The 17590-nt window shown below is 37.6% G+C and overlaps 1 protein-coding gene across 1 annotated transcript in view; it reads left to right on the top strand.

Annotated features, from left to right (window-relative positions):
• The window catches only part of APCDD1 (APC down-regulated 1), a 190417-nt gene extending 173668 nt beyond the window's left edge, over positions 1-16749 (top strand). The window contains exon 5 of the mRNA XM_044067356.1: positions 15381-16749. Coding sequence (XP_043923291.1) covers positions 15381-15832 — 452 coding nt within the window. The 3' untranslated portion in view covers positions 15833-16749. The remainder of the gene's footprint in view (positions 1-15380) is intronic.
• The last annotated feature ends 841 nt before the right edge of the window (positions 16750-17590 follow it).

Below are 17590 nucleotides of genomic sequence, written 5' to 3'. Positions count from 1 at the left end.
GGTGGCATCGCTGATGGATGGGACAAAAAAGTGAGTCACAAACATGTAAAAGGAGCAGAGAAGCTGGTAGGTAGTTTGTCAGAAAATACAAGACAATTGTTTTAGTATACCTTTGTTAACTTTTAATCTGAAGTTAGTTCAGTAGTTGTAACAAGATAACATGTTGAAATTGATTCACCATAAAAAAACAATATTTTTGTCATAACAGGTTAAGCAAAATATGAAAAATGCAAGCTACCTATAAATAATTAGCAAAACAACAATACATATAAGATACAGACTTTGTTTTAACTCATTACATTTGAGTGACACCTCCAGGTTCATGTGCAGTTAACTCCTACTGACGCCTCTAGGTGTCAAATATTGCTTGTTCATATGTTTATCAATAATTCCAAAACCATGCTATGTACAAGGTTATAAAAGACTTGATCTTAAAGCTTACACAATGGTAAACTCAGCTGCATTAATATTTGACCTCTGTCTAGTGCAGATAACTAGATATTAATTGTTTTTATTACATTAATTTCTACAGATATAATTTTCAAAATGTTCTAAATATCTCAACAACCAAATAACAGAGACAGAAGTCCTTAGCCTCATATGAAAGCTCTCAGCTAGATGAATGAAATGCTGCTGACAGCGTGTTTGTAAGTTGAGTGGTTGCTGATATACTCTAAGTTGTTTGCAAAATATTATAAATACACATACAAAGATTGAATTCCAGCTGATGAACTCAGTCTAGCCGGACAAGCTTCCAAGTCAGTTTAAAAGAATAAACCCAGTCCTTGATCTACAGTCTCATATTTTCCTATTTCAGAAGTTGAATAAAACCACTAAAGTCTTCCTTTTGGCTTTCAAAAACTTTATTTTTGAAGAACGTCCAACATAGGTAGGTGAGTGCTGTGGCAAAAATCTCTCTCTGTTTTATTTCAGTTGTCTTGTCACAAGATAACTGAAATAAAAGAGATTTTTTGCCACAGCACTCACCTACCTATGTTGGACGTTCGTCAAAAATAAAACTTTTTGTTTGCATCCCTACTGGATCAGACAAAGGTCTTATTTAGACATACCTGACCTCAATGTGTGTGTGTTTTTATTACTGTCTTGTTTATACCCATTTTAAACAACTACTTGATTTGTTTGGAAGTTAACTACTGCACATTTTTTGTAATAAAGGTAACTGCAGTAGTCTGGGACCAAGTATATAACAAATCCAAGTTCTCCTGGAGTCTTTATTATTCACACATATTTGTTATAACGAAAAGTATGGCTCTCGCACAGACCTAAGCTGAAACCCTTGGACCCCATGTCTCACACTCTGAGCATGCTCTTCCTGTTCTATAATCAATTGGCTATCCATTTTATAACACTGGAGTTCAATCTTAAAGTTGATATCCTGGTGTAGCACCTTGATGAAGGCCTTTGGTAAATCCAAATAAATAAGATCCATAGCCAGGCCTTTATCAATTACATCTATCACGTTGTTAAAAAAAGTATAGGAGGTTTAAGGGGTGATAGCATTCCTTTTGCAAATCCGTGTTGTGACAGACAATCATATGCTTGAATGATAGTGGAATTAATTTTAACAAGACTTTCTCAAAGCATTTACCAATGTACTCATCAGACTGTGTCTGTAACTTTCTGCTTAGTTTTTATTCCAAATATAGGGATATCTACTACAATAGCAGTTTTCTATTGATCTAGTACATAGCCTGGTTTTTGTCCTCACTGAAACAAAACAGTAAGGCATGGAAGAATGGTGTATCTGGTCTTAGTCAAGAATAAGCCATTGAGACCATCATGACTAGTAGCTAAAACTAGTCTAATCACAGTCACTGGTATTGTTACTAGGTCATCTGTGATTTCACATAGATCTAATGCATATTGTGGGATGTCAGACCCAACTGATACTGCAAAAAGATACTGCTAAATATAGTATTTCTGCTAGGTTACCATTGTCATCAGCTGTTATTTTCCCTCCGCACTGTTTAATTTTCTAACTTCTCTGCCATTGATGGTCCCTGTGGTCAGGTTTTACTAGTTTAACAAGACCACTTGTTAGCAGTTTGATAGTGTTTCATTAAATTATTTATTTGCTTGTTGATTTTTAACTGCCTGGTAAGTCTCAATTGTTTATTTCTTGTCAGGCAGGATGGTTTAAGGATAGGTATATGAAAATTACTGACAGTTAAAATACATGTTCTATAGAATATCTTGTGTGAAGTTTGATAAACTTGTAGAGTTTCCTAATTAAAGGTCTGTTTGTTTTTTGTGTATTTTTGCATTTACTTATTTAATGATTGATTGCTGAGTTATGACAGGTTGATTCTTCATTGTTATAATGATTTAGTTGACTATGCAAGCTGTTATTTTTTTTTCTATTAATAAAAAGTACTTAACCAAAAAATACTGACGCACACTATCATTAAAATGCAGTAAATTCCTAAACAAATTTATTGTACTGTTTCTGAACAAGAAATACAGTTTAATAGTTGCAAATTCCTTTGTATGATGTGCATTTATGCCGGTTTATTTTCAGAGAATAGACAACAAAATAATTAAATGGCTTTGTAGCTAGGTTTTGCTGTAATTTAATATAACAGAACTGTAAATCAATGGAAATTGCATAGTTTTCTTAAGGTGTAAAAGGCTGGAGGGCACAAGCTTTGATTGAAAGAGGTAATTATAGAAAAACAAGTGATAAAGAATAACAAAGCTTGAGATGTCATTGTAGTGATACTGTGAGCTGTAGATTCTCATGTTTCATTATTTATATGCCAGTAGAGGGGCATCCATTCTTAATGAAGCACATTCTAAAATGATACTTTAATGTCATTAACCAATGAAAACAGAGGATAAAATGATGCTTTGTTATATTCCCATCAGTTTCCTGATTCTATTATCCTTATGGTCTTTTTTACAGGACAGGCCTGAGGTTAAATGTGATATCCACATTCTGCATCACTCAGAGTAACAAGGGATACTGCAAAATGACTAAAAGTAAAGATCTTTTATTTCAAGCAACAGCTGCTTATGTACAGTTTAGGCTGCATCAGGCAGCTTGCAAAAGCAGAATCATATCAGCGAATATTGGTTACAGATGTTATTGATATATCAGTATCTACAAACAAACTTGGCAAAGGAAAAGAAAGAAAACTGCCTTGAGGGAATTCTTGCATTACACATTATTACATCCCTCCCCTTTAAGACCAGAACACTGTGTTACTCTCTCATAAAACTCTGGTATTGTCAGAAAAAATATGAGCATTGCAGTCTTTGAGATAAGCCAAGGGCAGCCGCGGTGGTGCAGCGGTTAGCATTGTCGCCTCACAGCAAGAAGTTCTCCGGTTCAATCCTCAGCTGGTGTGCTTTCTGTGTGGAGTCTGCATGTCCTCCCTGTGGTCGCATGGATTTCCTCCGGGTGCTCCAGTTTCCTCTTGCATCCCAAAGATATGCTGTAAGTGGATTGGACACTCTAAATTGGCCCTAGGCGTGAGTGTGTGTGTGCCTTCTGTGGAAGGTTGGGTGCCAGGCTGGCAACTCGACACTATAAAACTCCACTGCTAATCCTGAGCAGACAGGTGATCCACTGTGGCGACCCCTAACTGGGACAAGCCGAAAGAAGAAGAAGTCTTTGAGATAAGCCAATGACATCTAGGTCCTGGTAGACCTCTTCACTTCTGTTAAGAATTAAGACCTGGTGCACTTGGCTCAGACTTTGTCCCTGCCATACTCTTGCTCATAATACTGCATTCTGGGGGAAGACCTGGTGCACTTGGCTCAGATTTTGTCCCTGCCATACTCTTGCTCGTAGTACTGCATTCTGGGGGATGTAAAGTACCACATCCTTTCTTGGCTTACCAGCAGTGTCCACACTCATAGGCAGAACACTCATTTCCTCTGGGGTCAGGACATGACCCAGCAATATTTTCTTTACAAATTCTGATTAACAGTGCCACATGACAATTCATGCTATTATCAAGATGAGTCATACATAATAAAGAACCAATTATATCCTTTATTCTTACAAGTTTTCATTCTACTTCTGGACCAAAGTGCCTCAGATTTATCAAATTACTTGCCTCAAAATCATTTCAATGTGCTGCTAAGGTGTTTCCTTTATGTGATTTATTTTGCACAAACCTTCCTTGTGAAGCAAGTCCAGGGGAGCACCCACTTTTCAGCATCTTAGCAGGTTATGATCCGTAATTGAGTGCAGTGTGATTTGGTACTTAAACTATGTTCTCAAAAGACCCATCAGTCTCTTCTATGTGTATTTTTTAATATTTGTACACTCCTTCTGCCAGCAGGCATAATATAAATCATTCCATTCCACCTTATAAACTGTGAGATCTTGTAAGTTATGAAGGCTACTGTATTGGCTGATATGTTACTTTCTGGTATTCGACAAGTACTGACACGTACTCAGCTTTTAAACATCTGCACCCAAAGTCAGCATGGTTGTAAGCTACACATCTATCAGCTTCAGATAATCAACTACATTGACTTAAAACAGCATACTTAAAGTGAACTGTTTAATATTGTTTCACTAAATACTCTTATAAAAGCAAAAGAGCAGTAATATGGTTTATTCTCCATTCTAGACAAGCAGTACAACAGGTTGCTGCCATAGCAATTAATATTATAATCCATGTTAGCGATTACTTCTAACTTCTAACCAAATCCTTCACGCAGTTAATCCCAAGAGAACACCGGTAATTGTGACAACACAATACATCAAGCTAGTGGTAGAATTACAGCTCTGACTTCCCATAGGATACATCTATCTATATTTTCTAGATGAGAAAACTGTAAGTTTTATTTCTTTTTTATAATCTGGAAAACCCATCACAATATCATGTCAGAATCTTTACTTCTCCATGATTTAATTGAGTTCTCACTAAAACAGTATCCAAATGATCCATCATCAATTTAGCTATTTATACTTCCATTTAACACCCACAGCTCCTTATGACATCCTAACATTTTTGAAGTTGGCCTCATTAACCAAGTGACTTACCAATTAATAACAGGACCCATACAAAAGTTCAGGATGTAAGAAACAAAATGACATTAACACTGATATAATGCAGGATATTCTGCAGTAGAGATATCAGTTGCTGTTCATCACTTATTTATATTTTCATATCCACATTCATAGTTTTATAGCTGAAAGAGCTACAGGTTATTGAGGGGCATAATATGACATGTCATGGTGGGACACAAATAAATATAGTGACTGTCCATGCATAATATAAAAATATATAACTCTGGGTTTGTTTGTATTATGATGTAGTATTGATGTAAAGACTATGAACACACCATTATCATTTTAAAGAGGAATTTTGGAAGATCACATTGCTATCCACACATTTGTAATAGTGCTTACTGTTCACAAGATATTTGCATGTCTTTGGCCAATGATTTTTCACTTTTTTAGGAAATGCTGTAGAATGTAAGGATGCTTGTGGTCTACTGGATGTGTAACATCCCACACCTCAGAGGCATTAATGAGTTAAGGCAATTACATTGCCATGGTCTGCACCTCCAATATAAACTTTTATTCTGTTTTTTTTTCTGTCAGAAGTATTGACTGTCCCTCATTTGTTGAAGACAAGATCCATGATGTCATTTCATCTCACTAAACAGTAAAATGTCCAACAATGTGGCAGAGAAGTTCAAGGCTGTGTTCTGCTAGACTTATGCCGTGCTATAGTCCTGGGTTTGATTCTTAAAGTATCTACTTGCCTATTGTGGGACTCTGAGCCAGTCACTTAATTAGACATTGCTCCCAGGAGTATGTGGAGTGTATTATTATTATTGAATGAGTAACCAGTGAGTTGTATGATGGAAAATTTACGTACACAGATATACTTATCAAATTTCATTCATCTTCATTACTCCAAAAGTCACATCAGGACCTTACTTCACTAACTGCAAAGGAATCGAGGCACAGCATTAATAGGTTTGTCTGATATAATAGTATTGTATCACTACACTAAAAAGAACATCAGAGTTAAAACTATGTGATCCACATTCATTCTGTGATGCTCTTTATTTTTTATAACATAAAACTATACTAGACATGTTAAAGTACCGGATCAGTACCATTTGGGAGCGTATCACAAGGTGATCCAAGCAGAGCCTGTAATTCTTTATTGTTCTACACCAGCAAACAAATTTAAGTAAATAAATTAATTAGATAGAATTAGCGTTTTTTTACCTTGAAATCATCCATTGATATTAGAAAATAGAACTATTTGTTTAGAAACCAGAAGTTGTTATTCTTGAGCTATTCTCCAGCAGCGTTTCACATCTTTACATAACAGTGAATGAAGCTAATGGTACTAATGTACTTGACATTCCTAGCATGTAGTAACTTAATCTAAAAAAAAAAAAGCATTGCATATGCTTTGCGTTTGATGTTTTCAAATATATTGAGCTTTCTGTCTGACAGGATGCACACCTGTACCCAGGATGGGCCCCCCCCCCGCCCACACACACACAAAGTAATATTTTCATATTTTTAAGCACACGCCAGTATTCTCCACCTGCTTAGTACAGTGTCCAAAATATTAAAAAATGTTCTTTCTTTGTTCTGACAGGTAGCAAAATATCATTCGAGTGTTTTTTGATATATAGTAGGTGTGGTAGAGACTTCAAATTGCAGTCAGCTTTATCCAAACAGACCCTCATAAGTGTTTATTGTTGCATGTTTTTCTGAATCTTCATTTGAACAATTTGTTGGGTTACATTGCTTATATTCAGCTCTAAAAACAGCTTCCCACAATTAACAGAGCAAATCAGTTTTCCCATCTTATCAATGGAGCATTGCTGTATGTGTGACACTCTAGTCACTGTAAAAACATCACTCTGTGTGGTGACAAGAGCTCATTTTGGAAAGTTTATATTGGTATTCTCTCAAGAGAGTTACTGTTTAATTCCACTTCTGCGGTTGGTTTCAAAGTTTAAGGGATCGAACTTATGTGAAAATCCTTAGAAGTCTATAAGCATATGCTTTTTCGCATGTTAGTTTGGCAGCTCAACTTAAAATAATTTAGTGTGCTCTTTTTTTTTTTTTTTGCTTGGTCTCAGGCAATTAATTTATAGAATTGTAGTTAATCTTCATTTCCTTCTACCAAATTTGTACTAGACCAAGTAGCAACAAAAAGTAATTTTTATTTGGTCTTTAAAGGCAACAATAACTCAGGCAGCCCCAGGACACCCATCGTGTGTTGTGTGTGCACATTGATGAATGTTGTTCAAATGGTGTCATTTACATCTCACTGTTCACCTTTACATGTTCAGTATTATTCATCACAGTGTTATAGCAGCCTATTTGTACACCATATACTACAGTTTCTGCAGTCATTTTCACTGTACATATGACTGGAGTAACTTTTTGGATGTCAAATCCCTCAAACCTTTGCCGTGAGCTCATCCTTTCAAATTAGTCTCCCCTCCTGCCTTCTCTCTTCCTTATATACAGTATATAATATGAGTTCTAGGATTGGATTGTTCACTTTTATCAGTTTTACTTTAGTTTTGGTTTGGTCATTTAATTGTCACTTGCTTGAAAACTGCATTGTTCTTCCTGCATAATTTCCACTGTGACAACCTAGTATATAATCAAACAATTCTCATTTTTAATTTTTTAATCAAGCTGCTAATTAATATGGTTTAACCATGTTTTGCATTTTTTAAGAACGTTTATACATAGGTTATGCACTGCAATATCAGGTGTTTTCCTTCTAGAAGCTTCTGATCTGTTAAGGTCATTCAGTATTAATTAATTAATAGGAATTACTATGCCACACATTGTAATCGTATGAACTTACTGAAGGTAGTTTTGGTTGTTGTTGTGTCTTTCGGCTTTTCCCGGTTAGGGGTCGCCACAGCGGAACTCCAGTCCGCTAATGATTGGCAGTAGATTTTTACATGCCGAGGTGCTGGCCCTGATGCACAACCTTCAATGAAGTTACGCCCATTCATGCATGTCTCTACACAGAAGACACTCTAGCTGAGAATCGAACAGGACAATGTCTTACTGTGAGGTGACAACGCTACCACAGCACCACCACCGCAGTCACTGAAGGTAGTTAGTTTTGGTGATGGTAAAAAAATTCAAAAACTTCTGACTGAAACTATCTTTAGCAAACACAGGACAACTTATTTTGCAGAGAGCAAGCCCTGTGCACCCCCATGTAGGAAACACCCCAAAACTTATATATACCAACTCCAAGTTTGCACAACAGTGGAGAAAGAGGCAAACTCCAGTGCTGGGAAAGTTAGTTTTGGCAAACAGTGTTCAAACATTTTACATTTGTCAAAACTAACCACTAGTTTGATACATTCATCACAAATTCTCAACTTGGGAAGTATAATTTTCCAGTCCTACACAACAACTTCTCCTGCCTATAATACCTGTTATCTCATCCCTCTATTTTCCATTTTTTTCCCTAGCTTTGAAAACAATTCAGTTGGATTCTAATGACCATGGGTTACCGTAGTTCTTGTTGCGAAAGGTCTTTTTCATTCATCACTGTCCAGGAGTTCTAAGTGTAAGTTGGTGACCTTCTTTATGACTTGTTTCTTCCCTTCCCATCTATTTTACAAGCACCTTCTCCATCTGTCAAGATACTCTGCACTTTAGGGTATCATCCCCTTGACTTTCATTTCTTCATTTACTTTTAATGGCTTCTGCCTTGACCCTTTAATGTAATTGGCTCTAGTTGCTTATTCTACTTGCATTTATACAGCTTAAACGTTGATCTGATCCAAGTTGCCAGACATGGCTAGATTTTTTGCAGATTATACTTTCTTCATTGGCTGAGCCTCTGATCCAGTTGTTTCTAGTGTCTGCAGTTTCCAGTTTTGCTATCTTAATTGTGTGGACAGTTAAACTTGCCATTTTTGGCCGTTAGGGACATACTTGTTAATTGTTTCTATAATGGTGTGCTATCCTCTTTCATGGAGGATTCCTCTTCTGCTTGTCTTCTTCTATAGTTGTAGTTAGTTTCCTTGAGCTCTAAGCTTCTAATGTGTTGCCTATCTTTTTCCCAGCTTGAGGATCTTTCTGCCTCTAGACTTGGGCTGTCTCCTGCTCTTCCATTTTGAGACCTGGTGGAGTTCATCAGGTTTATTCTTCAAGTGCAATAGCAGCAGGCTGTCATGATCCCTCCCCATCTCAGTTCCTTGAAGGACCTGCAGGTAGGTCGAGTGTGAGCATTACCGTTCCCTCTGGTTCAACCAGAGTTCCAGTGTTCTTGAGTTCTGCTCCACAAATGACAGGCAGTACTTACACTATTTGCTGGTGTTGGGTCAGCCACTCTTAGCACACCTGTATTTGGTCTTTCTCTGTCCTGTTCTGGCTGGCACATTTTTGCCCTTAGGTGGTGTACACTGGCACACCCACCCTTAATCAAGCCTAGTGTTGGGCCCTGAAATTGGATCCTACTACAGTGATTGCTCCACTTCTCCTTGAGGATATGTAAGATCTGACTGACACAGGCTTGTTAGGCACCAGCCAGGCCAACATCAGCAGAACCAATGTTGGCTGACCAGCTCATGCCAGATTTATGGGTATCAGTGTTAGTTAAACCAATATCACACAGCCCATCTTTGAGAAGTCAAGCACTGGTATTACACCCTATTTCCAGGTTAGTCTTAAGAAGACTCTCTTCTCTACTCCCATTGGGAACAGGTATGGGAGTTTTTTTTTTTTTTTTCCAGGACCTTCTTTCTACACCTGGACCCATTGTCTCTGTCTTGATATGCTAAGAATTCCCTAGAAAGACAAAGAGAAGAAATTTCAGTTCTACAATAATATTTTCCCAGTGATAGATTGGGGTAGGAGTCAGTTTTTACCCCAGTTCCCCCATAGGATTCTGATTTTAGAAAACTATTGCAAATGATGTGAAAGGAAGAGAGGTAACATCTCACCCCCACCCAAGGCTTTGCTTCCTAACAATCTTAGATTGCAGAGATGATGTACATTCCTTTGCTGCTGTCCCCTGGGTGGCCTAGCCAGCCTGGTTTTACAGCATGTAGGGAAACTTATCCTTTTACTGTGCTTCATTGTTCAAAAGCACATTCTGTCTCCAGCTTCCTGTCATCCACTTAAGCTTGAATGGAGGCTCAAGTGAGCATCCACCATAGAGGAGTGGGTTTCTCCAACTTGCCTTCCTTTGTATCTTCCAGCACTGTCCTGTGGCCTTATTGTCACCCTGTTTGCAATACTGCCAGAATGTAGTCTTGCCTTGCAGGGTTGCTGTTAAGCTCCATGTGGAGTGCTGTTCTGAATGTCAGCCGCTCCCCATTCTAATGTCTTGTACGCATTCTTAGATATGCGTAGTGCTTGATTGTTGCACACTGTTTGTGTGGAAATATTCCTCTCATCCTGATCAGCTCAGAGGACAGTGTCAGATGTTAGAGCTGACAGGGTCTTTATGACGGCTCTGTCAGCATGAGAGATGGTGGTTTTTAATGGGTCTCAGAATAGCTTTTCTATCAAACCTTGCAGGTAGGAGTTATTCCCTGGAAAAGAATCTGTTGATTTATAGCTGCGGCTGAGAAACTGCTTTTACAGCTGGATGTACTGGAGTTACTCTCATATTAGCGGCTTAGACTTCACAGTTTGCAGGCTTGACTACTACTTTTTGTTCTGATCAGCCAGGGTACCTGGTGTAGATTTGCTTTCCTTTATGTCTAGGCAGTGAAGTTATAAACCTTGTCACTGTCTTTCATATATATATATATATATATATATATATATATATTTATATACTGAGATTCTAATGGGGAATGGGTCTGTGCAAAGGGTCTGTGTTGCATCTCTCTTCCTTGTGGGAGGACATTTGGAGCACTGAGCCTTCTTCACATTTTGACCAATCCTGTTTCCTCAATGCTGACAGACAAATAACCTGCATGCAATATCACAGTTATATCCATAGAGTATGGTCAGTCCATCACTTATAACCCTGAAAATGCATGAGTAAAACCCTGAGTTGATCCCTGGGTTCCATCTTTTCAGCAGGACCTTTTTTACGTACTTGTCGTATCTCAGAGATGGAAAAGCATGATATGATCCCAAATATCTTCAAGTCTTCTTGGACTGGACATAACAGTTAAACTTGGTAATGACAGCTTTACATTCTTTAGCTGGAGTATGGCATGAGTTTGATTTCCATCATCTTTAGTTGTGGATTGGACTTTTGTACAAGTACTGGAAACAGATCCATGCTAGATGGGAAAGTATAGAGTATCTGTTCTTTCAGACATCTTTGTCTTTCCCAAATGTCTACAACTGAGAACACCACATGGCATCTTCCACTGTAGGGTTTGCAGTGACTCCCGACTATTGGGACAGCACAGAGGCCTAGTACAATAGCAAACAAAAACAATATCATCATCAAAGGCACCTTCATAGATGGATTTCAGTCTTCATTAACCAACCCTCTCAACCTCCCTGATTAGGTATAGAAAGGTTTACTGTGAATCTCCTTTATCTTTGCCCAGTTTCACTGTTGCCCTAAAATACTATCTAGTTAAGTGACACAGTAGGCAAATGAAGGCTGGGGGATTCAAACCCTGGGCAACAGGAAGCAACGTTATTTATGTATGCATGTATGTACGTATGTCTTTATTTATGTTTACCAGGGTAGTGCACTGATCAGTACTGACCAATTTCAGGCTAAGCCTGGGTGAAATACTAAACATTTCACAAGCAAAAAATACAGAAAAGTAAAATAGTCCTCTTCCTTTGCATTGCCAGATGAAAATTTATAATATCATGATTCATAGCCTCCAACTCAGACTGGACACTAACAGTGACCAGAGATCATGACTGAACCCTTAACTTTGGAGTTGTGAAGTAAAGGTAGTAAGTATTGAACCATCTGCTCAAAGCAGATCTAGTATTATGGTCAGGACATAACTTTCCTTTACACACTAATGCAAATACATTAACATTCTAAGAGCTGCTTTCCATACGTAAGACATTTCAAATGCTTTTTCAGATGTTGGGCCAGATTCAGTAATATCTACACTAAGTGTACATGATTTGTATTCAATAACATCCCTACCACAGTTTTGCACTTTCTAGTCACTCAAAAATATTACAGCAAGTGTACAAGTAATCTACACTTTCTGGTAACCTTTATGAATCCCCTTCAGTATTTAAAGCTACATGAAAATCAGTGGGAAAACTAAACTTAGGAGGAAGAAGGTGTGGGTTATGTTTTTGTTGTCTGTTCACTCAGAACAGCGTACACCTAGTGTAGGCGTTAATGAATCCCAGGGGTTGTCTTTGCCAGCCAGCACTATTGTGTGACCACTTCCATAATTTATACCATAGACCACGCCATGTCTTACAACATTTCTTGTAATTACAGTCCTGAACTAACCACTTCAGCTGAGTAACATACTCATTAACAGAATTATTAGTTTTCCTACTACAAGAATGAACTTTGAATTATTGCATCATTATACATGGTTTTGGTTTCTGGTGACTTTCAGCAAGCTAGCCAGCTTTTCAGATGTTTTATTGTGTGACTTTCCTGAATAAAGTAGCTTTTTCATTGATGTATATATTGTGCTCATATAGTATTTAATGTAAAGAACTTCTCTCTCCTTGATGTGTCTATACTACTGGCAACAAACCTTGAGGCAATGCCTAACGGTTGTCTTCCAAGGTTTGAATGGGAGTACTAACTGAAGGAATGTGGGCTGTTTCTGCAGTCATGTTGAGATCTCCAGTTTCGTCGGATATTGTTGTTACATAACTTTCATCACTGTCACTGATGGGTAATCTCCCAGTTTGTATCAGTTCTAAAAACTGAAGATAACAGAAAAGTGAATGAAACGAAAGACTATTTATTGTAAACAATGATCAGCATATGTAAAGTTTAGGCTGTATGCAAGAGACTGCTGACCTTCTAGCAGGTTCCAAAGGCAGAATCAGACAAGCTAATACTAGATTTTGCTATATACGTATCTGTAAGGCATGGGAAAGGAAAGAATATTATTAAAAGACTCACTGTTTTTTCACACATTAATACAATATTAATGCCATTACATAAGAAAAAAATATTCCTGATGTTAGAGCCAATGTTATACCCTTATTTATTGAATAGATAGCTCCACTGGTCATAGTAGGATGATTTTTTTTCAGGATAGGCATGCTCTGTATATAATATAGTAAAATGAAAACAAACACAGCTGTAAATAAAAAGAGCTATCTAATCCTCTAATGAAGTACCAAGTGGTATGGAACAGCAGGAAAATAGTGTAGTGTGTGAACAACTTTCTTATTTGCCTTTGTAGCAATGACTAGATTTCTTAATTAAACACTAAGCTAGGGCAGTGATTATCACAACTTAATCTGTCAGATTACTTCAGGAAGTACAGCCCTTACTGTAAATGTTTGTTAAATTACAAAACTACATTATCCTGCTCTACCTGAAAATACATAGTAGGTTATGATTTAGGTAGAATCCGTACATAAAAGTACAGTGAATAACTTTACAGACTAAGTTGCATTTATCTGCTTGCTTATTTATATTAGATTTTTTAATGGGGCATTTTTTATCCACCTAATTATGAGTAGTATTAGGGGGAATATTATATTCCTCAAACAAAGAAAAACTATCAGAAGGTCCTAAAAGGTGATGCAAGTCCTTGAATTATGTTACGTTTACAAGTGTTAAAATTACAATATGAATAATTACTGACTATATTGACATCATTTTGTTAGAAATGGGCTGGTTCGTGGACATAGCTGATTATAGGGATACTGAACACCACAGCAGGGTGGGTGACTTAAGGAACTGCTTGGGTTTCTGAAGTGTCCCAAAACAGCTATTACTATAAACACTACAGTCTAGTCCTAACAGTTACCTTTCAGTGGCTGCAGTTAATATGAAGTATTTTCATGTAGATCGCCTCAAAGTCCTATCTCTATACTCTGTTCCCTACAGACTGTTGAGAGACAGTCTGTGCCTGGTATACAAAGTGTCCTTTGATCCCAGTCTGGACCTTTCATAGGTGTCATTACTAGGATAATGACCACAAGGGCATTTTTAAGACTAGCCATGCATCCCAAATCTCTGACAAGTTCTGATACCCTTGATAAATGTAAGCATGGGCCTGGGAGATGAACCATTTACAGGTTACCTCTGTCCATTAGAGACATAGGTGCCAAACCAGGGATGATTTTCTTGTTTCCCATCCAGTTGTCCAAGTTGCACTAGAATTGGGTTAGGGAGGAACTCTGCTTCACATGAATGGGGAGACTGTTCCACAGATGGGGTAGTCTCTAGGATACATACATACCTAACTCTCCAGCAGGTCCTACTTATATCACAGGCAAGGTTTAAGTCTTTAGAATGGGTAATTCTAGTGCTGTTTGTTTTGTGGACATGCAGGACGACCATCAGAGTGGGGTCTGACAATGCCCTGTATGCCAGGCACAGATCTCACCTCAAAAGCCTGTAGGAGACAGAATACAAGGACAGGGGCTTGAGCCAGTCTGCATAGGACATATTACTTATGCCCTGTATTCTTTTAGTGAGGAACCTCTGTGGACATTCCAATTGTTAAATATGCCTGGTTAGGTACAAACAAAAGGGGCATTGTACTCAATGACAGGTCTGATGAATGCCGAATAGAGTGAAACAATGACTTCCTTTGACTTAGATGCCATACCTTTGTTTATAAGTTGTGCAACATAGAATGATTTCCTCACTACTGTAGATATGTGATGATCAATTTTGCGTATATGCAAAATTAATATCATCAGAATTAAACAATCTAGGGATTTAAACTTTGCTTCTGACATAAATAGGACACATTTAAGGGACAGGTGTGTATGTCTCAGAAAATTCCCCTTCTCTGGAACAGACTTCCCATCTATGTGAGACACAGCTCTTTCCTAACCCTATTCAACAGAAACCTGGACCAGTGGATGGGAAATCGAAAATATACCCTGGATCTAGCTCTCATGTCTTTAATGGATAGAGATAGCCTGTAAATTTTGACCTTGCTTACGTATACCCCTTAAAACAACTTCTAAGGCACATAAGCTTGTGGGATAGAATTTGGATGCTTGGCTAAGCTTAAAAAGGCCCCAGTGATCATCAGCCCAGTGTACACCTGTAAACCTAATGAAAAGAACCAGTTTCTTGGCCACTGTGGTCTTCAGCATAGTATACACCCATGAACCTGATGAACAGAACCAGTTTCTTGTATAAACTTCAATATATCTCAGAGACACTGACTGTATGTTTTTATAATAAACAGTAGTAAGTTTTCCTGGTAATTATTTTTTTGTTTGTTTGTTTTGTTTTGTTACCATACTTAATTGTCATCTTGTACTCTTCCAGTGAACCGTATGAAAGTGACACCTATGAATGTAGCTACAGCATCCCTTCTTAATGTCTTCAATGGAAATGAATGTGGAGCAGAGGGGTCTTGGCAGGTTGGCGTAGAACAAGATGTCACTCACACCAACGGATGTGTTGCTCTGGGAATTCGTCTTCCACACACAGAGTACGAACTCTTTAAGATGGAGCAGGATGCCAGAGGTTCATACCTGCTGTATAATGGACAGAGGCCTAGTGACGGGTCGAGCCCTGACAGGCCAGAAAAACGAGCTACTTCTTACCAGATTCCATTAATTCAGTGTATCTCATCTGCTGAGGTAGCTGTTGGGCCATTAGATGAAAGTGAAAGACACCGACGTACCAAAAGTGGGTCAAAATGCAACTACCAGATAGCAACTGTTGTTGTCACAATGCTTTTATGCACTGTTCTACAGGGATATATTTACCACTAATATGTGGTGACAGTGATCCTTTGCAAGGCTGTAAGCGGTCATCCTGTGGTTACAGATTCTCCTTGTGGGAGAAAAAAGGATTTTGCTGAACTAATGCACTTGAGAACTGCTATTCGTATAACATTTGCTCTGGATTTCTAGAGAAATGGGAATATGATATTCTGTTTTTATTTTTTTCCTTCATAGATGATCCACCACATGAAGACTTGTGACTTGAAAATGACTACACAACAGCAACTGCACTTTAGTACTTGGACAATGTTGAGATGGCATTTAGTACAATGGACTTTTACAATGCAGATTAAATTGCCTAGGAAGTTTTTGCTGTTGAGAGCTAAGGGTACTAAAAATATATTGCTAACAAAGAAGAGCAAGCCAATGAATTCACAGCAGAACATACATACATGTATATAGTAATGCTAAAATGGCAGCATGCTGCGCTTTCAGAAACATGTATATATGTAAATTCTTCACTCGACAACATTAAATAGCACAGTACTACTTAACGGCAAGATAAGGAACTGCATTCCTAAAATACGTACTTAAAATGATCTTTAGTGAACAATTATAATAATTTAAAAATATTTTTTACATTTAAAGAAATATTTTTATGGATTTTGTGTCTCCTGTGCTTTTTGTCCTGCTACTGCATTAAAACATTCTTTGTTTTGATACAAGCACTGCTGTTATGTTTCTGTTGCAGAGTAAAAGTGTTTACAGGCCCATTATGGCTATAGTAAAAAGAAACAAGTCTTTCATTGTGCTTTTTTTACCTCTTGTTACAGAAAGCAGCAACATATCTTTACTGGAACAAATTATTTTATTATCTTGTCTCATGTCTGCTTTTGCTCACTGTTCAGTCAAGATTTTTAAACCCAAGGAAGTATTTTGTAATAAATTGCTCTGAGCTCAATACAAAGTGGTCTTGCTTGTTTTTTTTTTTTTTAAGTTATTACCCTTTAATTTTTCTAATAATGTATGTTATTGTCTGTAGTTGCACATTTTCAAGACGCAATCTTGTCTAAAAGAGTTTTCTACATTAATGAGTCCACACCACGCTGTATTGTTTTGGAATCTGCTTTGTAAATAAGATATTACTTATTAAGGTTAGCAAAGTAAGAGAGGTAGCATTAACCATAGGCCAATGGGCTACTGGTGAGAGACATGAGGCCAGTGTTGGCAATGGTAATTTACACATGTTTAAGGGGAGAAAGGTGTTAAAAAACATTTAAAAACCTTCCAAAGGTGAAATTGTTTATGAAAGCATTACTGCCGTTTACATGTTTATTAGAACATTTGTCTACAAAGCCAGTGAAATATGAGTCAGTGGGTGAAAATTAATGTCTCTAGCTCTGCTGAAAATATAAACATGGTGCACAGAGGGTGGTTCTAATGTTAAAAGAGGCTTTGGGTAGACTAACCATCACTGGATCGAACCTGCCTTTGGGCTAAGGGGTGATGACATCACAGGTTCATAGATAAGTACTAGGCTAATTGCCCTTGTGAGCTGTTTAAAGCCTAACCAATTTCACTGAATCGTGAGAATCAGACTGTGCACTTTGAGCCTGTCAGATTGACATCTTAACCGTTATGCTGATCTCCATCTCCCAGTGGTGGCTAGTGCTGCTAGGCCTAGAAATAATGTAATTATGTATGATATTTTTGTCCACATCATTAATATACCATACAATTAAAACTAGGGATACTTTTCTTTCTGTTTTTTTTTTCTAGTATACACTAAGGCAGTTAAACACAATG

The sequence above is a fragment of the Protopterus annectens genome, chromosome 3.part1, assembly GCF_019279795.1.
Source record: "Protopterus annectens isolate FY-2018-M chromosome 3.part1, PAN1.0, whole genome shotgun sequence".
Lineage (NCBI taxonomy): Eukaryota > Metazoa > Chordata > Ceratodontiformes > Protopteridae > Protopterus > Protopterus annectens.
The sequence above is the reverse complement of the archived record's forward strand: the minus strand, read 5'-3'. Positions and strand labels throughout refer to the sequence as shown.